We start from the raw sequence: 12160 nt of genomic DNA, 5'->3' as shown, positions 1-12160 counted from the left end.
TGTGTCCTTCTGGGAGATGGTGGTGGGGTTTAATAAAGTTTTTGTTGTTATCATTATTGACACGACGACATTGTATGACACAGCAAACAAGATAGATATGATGGATTTCGTATCACAAAATCACAAGTCGAACACTTCCCAAGTGTTTAGGACTATGTGATGTATTTTCGGATGATGCGTGCAGATCCCAGTAGGGTGGCCTTTTGCAGTTGGCAGATCGTAATTTTGTCAATGTCTATTGTTTTCATTATTATTATTATTATTATTATGGCACAGCAAACAAGATAGATATGCTGGATTTCATATCACAAAATCACAAGTCGAACACTTCCTAAGTGTCTAGGACTGTGTGGTGTATTTTCGGATGATGTGCGCAGATCCCAGCAGGGTGGCCTTTTGCAGCTGGCAGATTGTGATTTTGTCAATGTCTATTGTTTCCAAATGCTGGCTGAGATCTTTTGGCACGGCACCCAGTGTGCCCATCACCACCGGGACCACCTGCACTGGTTTCTGCCAGAGTCTTTGAAGTTCAGTCTTGAGGTCCTGATAGCGGCTGAGTTTTTCCTGTTGTTTTTCGTCAATGTGACTGTCACCTGGGATGGCGACATCAATGATCCAAAACTTTTTCTTTTCCACAACTGTGATGTCTGGTGTGTTGTGTTCCAGAATTTTGTCAGTCTGGATTCGGAAGTCCCACAGTATCTTTGCGTGCTCATTTTCCTATTATTATTATTATTATTATTATTATTATTATTATTATTATTATTATTATTATTTTGAAAGTGACAGAATTCCGTAAGATAATAGCTATGACAGAACTCCAAAGGGGGCCATTCTCTCCCTTAAAGGGACATGCTTTCCTTCTCAATGTGATGAGGGGGTAGATCTGTCTGGGGACCTTCCTTCTTCTTTCCACTCTGTGAATGCCCGCTTGGATGAGCCTGTTTGTGTGAATTGGAACTCCATGAATGGAGGTCTCTGGCCCCACAATATTGGCACCACTGGGGCCAAGGCATCCCCGTTCAGAGATAGTCGCAGGCTTGGCTTTGGGCGGTGCACTCTCTCTCAGCTTCAGAGTTCAGGCGATGGCAAGGCTCAAAGGTTGCCAAGAAAACCCTGCGTCATAAACGCCCTGAAGGCGCACAAGGGGGGAAATAAGGCGAGACCGCGGCGGGCCCTCCAGACTCAATCTCTGGCCTTTGGCGGCCCAAAGGAAAGAGGAGGGTGTCCAGCTGTCTCCTGAAGCCGCCCCGCGGGAAGGAGTCTCTCCAAAGGGGAGGGACCGAAGGAGGGAGGGAAGGAGGCAACCTCCGCGCAGGTGACACCGACCGAGCTCGCCTCTTCTGAGCTTCGCCTGCCTTCCTCCCTCTCTCCCTCCCTCCAACAAAGGAAACAACCAAACAAAGCCCGAGGCGTGCAAGGAGGGGAATATATATGACTGGCTCGGGCTCTGAAGTCCCAAGTTGCCTGGAGAGCGAGCGAGCAAGAGAGAGAGAGGCAGCGGGGCTGACACTACAAGAAAGCAATACATAGCTCATACGAACAGACGGGCGGAGAAAGAGAGAGAGGGAATACTCTACAATGCACCTGAAGGACAAAGTGGCGCTGGTGACTGGGGCAGCGCAGGGCATTGGCAAAGCCTTGGCCCAAGTCTTGCTGGAGAACGGCTGCAAGGTAAGCGCTGCGCCTGCCTAGGCCTCTCCTTCCCTCCTTCCCTCACCTGGGAATGGAGAAAAGTTTGTTTGTTTCTGATACCAGCCTGGCTTCTCTTTTTTGTTCCCTCAAAGCCACTACTTCCAAACTGTTGGCTTTCCTTTCCACTCTTTTAAAGGTGGCTTCATAGGACACGCTGTAGAATCCATGCCCTTTGGGACCACTTGAGCCTGCTCAAGGCTATGCAAGCCCTCCTACACCCCTCTATCTCAAGGCCTTCCACACAGCCCTGCATCCCAGAATATCAAGGCAGAACACCCCACAATATTTCCTTTGAATATCTGAGTCCACACTGAGATAATATGGGATTTTCTGCCTTGATATTCTGGGATATAGGGCTGTGTGGAAGGGCCCTCAGGAGCAGATCCCATCTTCTTTGCTTATCCCAGATTATATGACATTAGAAGCTCAGGTCCCTTCCACACAGCAGAATAAAATTCCATATATGCTTTGAACTGGAATATATGGCAGTGTGGACTTAGATAACCCAGTTCAAAGCAGATATTGTGGGCTTTTCTGCCTTGATATTCTGGGTTATATGGCCCTTAGGCTCTTTCCAGACAGGCCCTATATTCCAGGACGTGATGCCAGGTTTTGTGTTTATCCCAGATTATCTGGCAGTGTGGACTCATATAATCCAGTTTAAAGCAGGAAACCTGGAATCAGATCCTGGGATATAGAGCCTGTTTGGAAAGCCCCTGCGGCCCCTTCCACACAGCTGAACAACAACAACAACAACAACAACAACAACAACAACTTTATTTTTGTATCCTGCCTCCAACTCCCCAAAGGGACTGGGGCGGCTTACATATGGCACAGTGTGCCTAAAACAACGCATAAAATAAACACACAGTACAATACAAAATAAAACCACTAGTATACAAAACAACAGTTTGAATTCAGAACAGTGCCAATAACCTATATTGTCAATAAAATCCCATGTTCTCTGGTTTGAACTGGATTAAATGGCAGTGTGGACTCAGATATCCTGGTTCAAAGCAGATATTTAGGATTTTCTGCCTTGATATTCTGGATTATATGGTTGTGTGGAGGGGCCCAAAAACAAGCCTTATATCCCAATATCTGACTCAAGGTTTTCTGCTTTTAACTGGATTATATAAATCCACACTGATGGATAATCTGGGATAAACAGAAAAAGTGGCTTCAGATCCTGGGATATAGGGCTTGTCTGGAAGAGATCTCAGGGCACTTCCACACAGCCGTATAACCCAGAATATCAAGACAGAAAATCCCACAATATCTGCTTTGAACTGAGTTATCTGAGTCCACACTGCCATATATTCCAGTTCAAAGTGAATAATGTGGGGTTTTATTCCGCTGTGTGGAAGGGCCCTTCCATACAAGCCCTATATGCCATAATCTGATCCCAAGTTTTCTGCTTTAAACTAGATTATATCACTCCACACTGCCAGATAATCTGGGATAAACAAAAAAAATTGGATCTGATTCTGGGATATAGGGCCTGTCTGGAAGGGCCCTCATACAATCCCTCAGCACCCGCAGCATTCTGAAATTATCTGAGTTGTAGTTTTGCAAGGTATTTCATCTTCTCTGCCAAATAGCGCTTCACCAAACTACAACTTTTGGGATATCATAGCATTGAGCCCTGGCCTTTAAAGCTGTGTCACGTTGCATTCATTCCACAGTGCAGATGCATCATGGCTATAAATCCACTTGTTCAGATGCTGCACAGAGTTATACCAGTAGCAAATTCTTCAGAAGTGATAATTAGCACAGGCCAACACATATGCTAGACCTGTTTCTAAGTATATTTAACCTGTTGATTCCAAAAACTGCACCAGTTTCCCTCCATTGCTCTAGTTTTTGCTCACTCATAGAAAATTATACTGTCAAAGAAACTTGAGCAGATGTGGTCTATCTTATGCAATTTTTTGAATCAGTGCCACAAATATCCCCAGGAACAATCCTAAAAACCAAGACCCCAGTAAAAATATGTGTTGGTCTGTGATAATTATCACTTCTGAAGTCTGGCTATAACTCTGTATTGTATCTGAACAAGTGGGTTTATATCCATGGGTGCATCTACTCTGCAGAAGGTGACACCACTTTAATGTCCATGGCTCAATGCTATGATATCTCTGGAGCTGTAGTTTAGCGAGGCACTATTTGGCAGAGAAGACTAAAGACCTTTCAAAACTACAACTCCTGTAATTTCATAAAACTGAGGGTGCATCTATACTATAGAATTAATGCAGCTTGACACCATGTTAACTGGGTTGGCACAATGTTCTGGATTCATGGGAGCTGTGGTTTAGAGAGGAACCATCTCTCTTTAACAGAGAAAGCTTGTAAAGCTACAGCTCCCAGGGCCCATAGGATTTGGTCATGAGAGTTCAAGTAATGTCAAACTGCAGTAATTTGAAAATTTCAATGTACCCAGAGCTATGGTAGTTAAAGTGGTGTCAAACTGCATGTCTGTACTGTAGATGTACCTGAAGTCAAGTGCATTTCTGTATCAAAAACTAGGTTGTACGCTGCATGCATATCTGTGGATATAGGTGAAGATTTGCACACTACTGTCTCTAAGGATGCTTGCTCATTTTTTTTTAAAAGGAAATTTATACAGACACGCTATGACTGAGTATCCCTTATTTATTTGTTTGTTTGCCATATTTATATTTCTCCTTTCTCTACCCCAAGGGGGACTCAAGGCGGCTTACAAACGGCACTTGCATAAAAAAATAAACTTGAAGTAAAATTAAATTCAGATTAAAAACATACATAAAACATAAACTTGAAGTAAAATTAAATTCAGATTAAAAACATACATAAAACATAATTAAAATACATACCGATATTAAGACATGTCATCCAAAAGCAAGGTCTAAGGCCATTCCATAATCAATTGCACGATTTCCAAGTCAACTTATTGTACTTTGCTTATCCAGAAAGCTTGGGACCAGAAGCATTTGGAAATTCAGAATTTTCTCAGATTTTGGATTCTTTGCATATACATAATGAGATATATCACTGATGGGACCCATATCTACATACAAAAATCATTTATGTTTCATTATACACCTTATGCACATTGCCTGAATTTAATTTTATGCATCACATTTTTCATAATTTTGTGCCTGAATCAAAGTTTGTGTCCTCTGAACTCATATACAAACTTTTTCCTGCTGCTTTACATTTTACCAGGCATTGCCATCTTTTCCAGTGAGCCAATTGATCTCATGATATCTTTAAAGTCTGATAACACCAGTTTAGTCATTTCAGCTTCTAAGAAGACTTCTGACTTGAGTTGCTCTCAGACTCCTTTATTTGTCTTTTTGGGCAATTCACGGTCTCTGTAGACCTCTTCTTCAGCTAGGTATTTCAAATTAATTCATCCTCTGTATTAGTTGATACCACTACAGAATCATAGACTTCAAAGGTCATCTAATCCAATCTGCTGTTCATACAGTAATATATGCCATGAGAATTATAGACACAATGAAAAATGGTTTCTATTGAAGTAGTAATTCCACTAAATTCAAGAGTGCTTATTTCCCCACATTGCAATTCTAACCATCCATGCTGAGAAGTCAGTGCCATTAGATACAGTGGAATTTCCTTCTGAGTGTATAGAAATTATACTGTTAAGCATAAGCATACAGAATACATATTCCTATGTACATATTGAACACTTAATAGACTCCTATATTTAATATGGATCCTGCGGTGGTGCAGCGGGTTAAATCATTCAGCTGCTGAATGTGCTGACCAAAAGGTTGGTGGTTCAAATCTGGGGAGCATGGTGAGGTCCTGCTGTTAGCCTCAGCTTCTGCCAACCTAGCAGTTCAAAAACATGCAAATGTGAGTAGATCAATAGGTACCACTCCGGCGGGAAGGTAACGGCACTCCATGCAGTCATGCCAGCCACATGACCTTGGAGGTGTCTGCGGACAATGCCAGCTCTTCGGCTGAGAAAGGGAGATGACCACCAACCCCCAGAGTCGGACACGACTGGACTTGATGTCAGGGGAAAACCTTTACCTTTACTATATTTAATATAGATGCTTAAAGTTGGTTGGATCATATAGAACTTAAATTTGTTTATTCAGTTTATATCCCACCTTTCTCTTTATGCAGGACTCAGCGCAACATATAAAAAGTATATCAAATTAAGCATCATTCTACAATCCACTATCTTCACAAAAATTGACATTACATTTGCTTATTGCCCTATCAAGTTGTCTCTCCCTCCCCTCTCCACACCCACCTTGGACACAATGAACCTAATCTTTATCGGCCTTGTTTGATCGTTATGCTTTATCTCCTTAGGTAGCCCTTGTCGATCAGAATGGGGAAGTAGGCAAGGCTTGCAAAGATGCCTTTGACAAACAGTTTGAGGCACAGAGGACTATTTTTCTTCCTTGTGATATTACACATGAAGACAAACTAAAGGGTAAGACAGACATTTTTTTTTAAAAAAAATTGAATGTCTTATTCATCTTTGGGAAGAATAAAGCATACATCCAGGGGGCAAATAAAACTTTAAAACTTTGCAGGTAGGGGTTTTCAGGAAAATTCTCAGGGTTTATAAAATACAGTGTTTCAGGATATGTGCTTTAAGCTAAATGAGTTGACACATTGTTAAAATACATTTGTTACTCATGTACCAAATATTTTGGGTTTGATTAAGTATTCTACGCCTGGATGTTTTGATGTTTCACCATCTAGTGAAAGGCTTCTCTCATGTCCCCGCATGTGGAGCTGGGGCTGACAGAGGGAGCTCATCCGCACTCTCCCCAGATTCAAACCAGCAATCTTCAGGTCAGCAACCCAACCTTCAGTTCAGCAGTCCTGCCGGCACAAGGATTTAACCCAGTAGTTCTCAACCTGTGGGTCCCCAGTTGTTTTGGCCTTCAACCCGCAGAAATCCTAACAGCTGGTAAACTGGCTGGGATTTTTAGGAGCTGGAGGTCAAAACACCTGGGGACCCACAGGTTGAAAACCACTGGTTTAACCCATTACACCGCCAGGGGCTCCTTTTGCAACTACAGTTGGTTAAACAACAGAAAACAACTGTTAATGTGGAAACTTCTTTCCCTTAGATATTGAAATTGGATATTTGTAAAAATGAAATCATGAGTCAAATTTTATACTGCTAATAAGCAGAAGAAACAAAACATGTGTATTAAAAAGGTTGCTGTGATGAAAATGAAGTCAACTAACATCAGATTTTGGAAAGTTCCTTCTTGAGAACAGTATGTCATGCTGAAGCCATGTATAACTTTGCTGCGTCAGGATGAGTTAAAAGGAACTTTGTGACCTTTAAGAGAGGAGATATGAAAAGGCTGACTGGTTGTTGAAGTCATGAAATTTTCAGCATCAAAGGGCTCTTCTCCCCTGACCACCTAGATCAGTTCGGAACTGCTTTGGCAGAAACCGGTTTCTCTGTGCAGATGATTAGACTGACATTTATGGAACAGGTTCAAGGTCAAGACAGTGATGACATTAACCACAGAATGTGGCCTTGAGCCATAGAATCATAGAATTATAGAATCATAGAATTGGAAGAGACTTCATGGGACATTCAGTCCAACCCACTCCCAAGAAGCAGGAAAATTACATTCAAAGCACCTCTGACAGATGGCCATCCAGCCTCTGTTTAAAAGCCTCCAAAGAAGGAGCCTTCACCACACTCTGGGAAAGAGAGTTCCACTGCTGAACAGCTCTCATCGTTAGCAGTTCTTCCTAACGTTCAGGTGGAATCTCCTTTCCTGTAGTTTGAAGCCTTTGTTCCGCGTCCTAGTCTCCAGGGCAGCAGAAAACAAGCTTGCTCCCTCCTCCCTATGACTTCCCCTCACATATTTATACATGGCCATTATGTTTCCTCTCAGCCTTCTCTTCTGCAGGCTAAACATGCCCAGCTCTTTAGATTACTCCTCATAGGGCTTGTTCTCCAGATCCTTGATCATTTTAATCACCTTCTTCTGCATTTAGGATGACGTATGCATGAGTATAATCCTATGCTACACTCATTTTAATTACTGTAAGCAACGCTCATACTTCAGATTGCCATTACTCTAATGTAGATTACAAAAATGATTTTTTTCTTCCAACCCACCCTTCAATTACTTACAGAAACATTTAAGAAAGCTGTTAACCATTTTGGACATCTGGATATTTTGGTTAACAATGCTGGAATAAATAATGAAAGCGACTGGGAGCTCACCATCCAAACTAATTTAGTAAGTACAATCTGTGCAATCAATATTTACATGGCACCCTCTCTTTTCTTAAAAAAGGAGTATCTGCATTTTCTGAAAAGAGAAGTACGGACTGTCTTTAGTAATTTAGTAATTAATTTCTTTAATAAGTAGTTGAAATCCATACAAATGAATACAGTAATCTTAATTTAGAAAGCATTACTTCAGTAGATTTGCTATAAATTATATATAGGACTAATAATGGGCATTACTTACATGTGTCAACTTTCCTTGAAACTAAGATTTAACAAACAGATTACTAAAGAAACATTTATTTGTGTTGCCTTGATGAACCTGGAGAGACTGATTCTTCCAAATGTGTAATGGGCCCAAAATTTGTCTCATTTGTTTGATCCGTGTTTTTATTTCATGCTATTCATTCATTTGGCACGATACGGGAGACCCCTCGCCAAACAGAAAAAGCAGTTAAACAAAAGGAAAGTGGGAACAGTAACCGTTTGGTCCACCGATTTTCATCCCATTGGTGGCAATGTGTGAGCTTCCCATGCTCCCCTTCCCCTCAGTTTTAGGGCTAGAGGGTCTCACCATTTCACTGATCCTCAGGTTCTCTCCAGCATTCATCTCAGTTGTTAAGAGTTGGTGGGATAAACCCCTGTCTCTGAATCCAAATTGGCAAAATGCAGTCTGTGGCTCATTTTTGTTTGAATAATATTTATTGAATATTTATACATAAAATAAAATTAGAAGTAACTCTAGTGGGATATGGAAAAGTGAAGAAATAAAGAGAAAAGGATTAGGAGAAAGATAGAACAAAAAAGGGAATGGTAAAAAAGAAAAAAAGAAGAAAGAATATATATATATATATATATATATATATAGAGAGAGAGAGAGAGAGAGAGAGAGAGAGAGAGAGAGAGAGAGAGAGAGAGAGAGAGAGATGGGGAGGTCTACTAAAAGTCCCCGAAATGTAACTTCAAATCTTCTTCATCGTGTCTATGTTTTTTCCTTTCAGTCTTTGTCTTATTTATTCCAAATTTGCTTCTCCTGTGGCTCGTTGATGCTGTTTTTGCAGCCCTTGGCTCTTCTTCAAGCTCCATTATCTTTTTAAATGGGTAGCAAGTTGCCCTGTACTTTTCAACACATAGTAACTTGGAAAAAGACTCTCTTTAAGAGAGTGTATGTGTGTCCCACAGGCTCAAAATGACATTGATTGCCAGGGCTTGTAGCTGAGCACCGAGCAGAGCACAGAGCGCCTCTTACTAGGCACTCAGCACTTGGAGCTCGACTGCAAGCCCAGGCAGTCACAAGCTTTTTGGGCCTGCAGGCCACACAAACACTCAAAGAGCCCTCAACTGCCAGGGCTTGCAGCCGAGCACTGAGCGACAAGCACCTACTAAGAGCATTCTGCTTGATGCTCAGCTGCAAGCACTGTAATTCAAGGGGTTGGACTTGATGGCCCATTGGGGTCTCTTCCAACTCTGTGAATCTATGAATCTATAAAACATTAACCTTTTGCTTTACTGAAATCAATTTTCTTTAGAAGAAATGAAACAACACTTACATCCTTGTTATTAGGGTATTTGAAACTATCCATCATATTTTAGTTAGGATTTTCCCCACATCCCTGTCCTAGTAGTTCAGTATTTTCTAGTTTCCATCTGCAATGTTCTACCTGACCCTGGTTTCCCAAAAAATAGGATGATATGTTTAAAGTTAGCGGGGGGGGGGGGGGGGGAGAGAGAAGAAAGGAGAGAACAATATTGCTCATGTTCAGACAAATGGGGAAGATATTTAAGTCTTTGTATTCCTTTTGGTTTCTGCTTAGCAAAGTGTGTGTGTGTGGCATTGGAGAAGCAGTAGCAATGTAGCTTAGTGTCGAAGGCATTAATCTATCAAGATGTTATCTACTGAAATCAAAAGGGTAGTTCAGAGTGCTGATTATGACCTATAAAGTCCTATATGGCTCAGGTCAATGTTGTTTGGCAGATCATATGTCCCTGTATGAACTGTCTCAGACTGAAATTCTCACGAAAGACCCATCTCTTAGGCCCACCACCATCACAGGCACAGTTGTTGTGGATGGAAGAGAGAGCCTTCATAGTGACCCTTGTAATCCAGGATTCCTTTCCCAGAAAGGCCAGAATGATCCCCTCCTTGTTGACAGGCTAAAATCATTTTATTTAGACAGGTTTTTAAAACAAAGTTTTTAAAGAACAGGCTAGACGCTACTGCATTATAATTGAATTGTTTTAACAGCTTTTATCTATTTCTTTTAATTGTATTTTAACTGGATTATTTTAATACTTCTAATAAGTTTAATTCTATTTTAATATTGGCCTTGTTTCAAATAATAATAATACTGGGAAAACTGATTAAGTATATGGTTTAATCCCTTCAACATGATATTGATACTAGTCATGATTCAGGTCAAATGATAACCCCATGATTGGCATCAGTACTATTTGGCAGAGAAGGTTAAAGACCTTGTAAAACTGCCACTCCCATTATTCCATTATACCTTAAAGATTTGGAAATTTTATTTGGCATAGTATTTCATAGACAGAAGTACATTTCACTTGATGTAATCGGGATAATTGTCATCATTAAAATTATTTCCAATGTAATGACAACACAACAAAAATCATTTTTAAAATGGAATTATTAGCTTTATTTTAGTTAAATTAACTGATCTGCACCGTCAAAAACTAATTTCAAACAGAGAGGACACAGCGGTAATTCCTTAAGGATAATTTAAGGTTAAATGCTTCAGCTCAAGAAGCACATGTAAGGCGATGCTCCTCATATATCAGCCAGATCCCCCAATTGGCTATAGAGATGGAGGGTCATAGGAAGGTTGGTTGGCCATTGATGCAGCATACTTGTCAGTAGCTGAAGGATATGCCCTCCTTAAGGTTTATCACTGAATAGCTGTGATGAAAATCCCAGGTGGATGAATTCATCTTAGCCCTTATCTTTGATGGTCTAATGACTGAAAGTCTGGCATATGTTTAAACTGTAGCAACTAAAGCATAGCAAAAGCTCCCAAGAATCTTGAGAGTAGGATGTAAAAATCACCTATGAACTTTTTCCAAGGTTTGTACTCATTTAAATACAAATAACCCTAAAATAGAAATGAGGGTTGGATGTGGCTTCCAGAGCAACAGCCTGCCAACCCATCTAATCAAGATCTGAAATGTGTTTGAAATGTGTCAGTTTTCTATCTGCCAATCAGTTTGGTTAAAGATTCACCTAAATTCACAATAGTAGCAGGAAGAAGAGTACACCAAACACTGAGCAGAATTAAGCTGACATGTAGAAGGGAAGAATGAAATCTAGCACCAGACTCAGGTCCACATGTATAAGTCAATCAGTTTTAATCCAGCCAGTGTCCAAAATTCAGCAAACTCATCATCATCAAGTAGCTAGTTCACATATAAATGCCAGAAAAATTACAATAGTCTGTTGAACTACACCAAGGCATCCAGTTACAGGATTTCTTGGTATAAATTGTGTCCCAGCCATCAAACACAGAATCAATCTATTTGAAAATAAGAGGGTAAAGGCTGCCTTGTTTTTAAAATCTCAAGCACTAAGAGGAGGGGGATGATGGGGGTTAATGACATGAAGGGAGAGAGTAGACAACCAAAAAATGGGAGAGACAGATAGAGATACTATCAAAGTGATGAAGGGCAAAATTAAAGTTACTAAAGGAGGAAAAGGCCTCCCACATTGATAGAGCAGAAACCCAAGGGCAAAGTGAGAAGATTTCAACTCCTTGCCCTTTACTGAATCACACTTGCAGCTGACTTAAGACACTATTTCACACTTGCTGCTGTGCTATTCCTGTAACATGAGATAGCAGCAATTTACCATCATAGTGACAAGTAGATGATGTGGTTTGGACTTGAGCATTGGATTGTGATTCTGCAGAAGAAGGTTTGAATCCCTGCTTAGTCATGAAATATCATTGTGTGATTGTGGGCAAGTCATATTCTTGTAATATCAGAGGAGGGCAGTAAGGCAGTGACAAACCTCCTCTGAAGTGAATCTTGGCAATAAAATTACATGATAGATTGGCCATAAGTTGGAAGCAGCTTGAATACACTCAGCAACAGCGAAATTCCTTCTATCCCCACTCCAAAGTATTTTATTTAAAAGTTTTGCTTCCAATGATTAAGGACCCAATAATCCAGAAGTGTCAAAAAGGGAACACTTTATCAATCATGCTTCCTGTCATCATTTCT

At 40.6% G+C, this 12160-nt stretch overlaps 1 protein-coding gene across 2 annotated transcripts in view; it reads left to right on the top strand.

The window, feature by feature from the left end:
- Nucleotides 1-1147: 1147 nt before the first annotated feature.
- Nucleotides 1148-12160, top strand: part of hpgd (15-hydroxyprostaglandin dehydrogenase) — a 28275-nt gene continuing 17262 nt past the window's right edge. Inside the window, exons 1-3 of one of the 2 annotated variants that reach the window (XM_003219067.4) lie at nucleotides 1153-1674; nucleotides 6025-6148; nucleotides 7831-7937. In XM_003219067.4, coding sequence (XP_003219115.1) covers nucleotides 1582-1674; nucleotides 6025-6148; nucleotides 7831-7937 — 324 coding nt within the window. In that variant the 5' untranslated portion in view covers nucleotides 1153-1581. Of the gene's footprint in view, nucleotides 1675-6024; nucleotides 6149-7830; nucleotides 7938-12160 lie in introns of both variants that reach the window. The other variant, XM_062981377.1, reaches the window with a different exon arrangement.

Source organism: Anolis carolinensis, chromosome 5 (genome assembly GCF_035594765.1).
Source record: "Anolis carolinensis isolate JA03-04 chromosome 5, rAnoCar3.1.pri, whole genome shotgun sequence".
In the NCBI taxonomy this organism is placed as follows: domain Eukaryota; kingdom Metazoa; phylum Chordata; class Lepidosauria; order Squamata; family Dactyloidae; genus Anolis; species Anolis carolinensis.
This window is presented reverse-complemented; position numbering and strand designations above follow the sequence as displayed.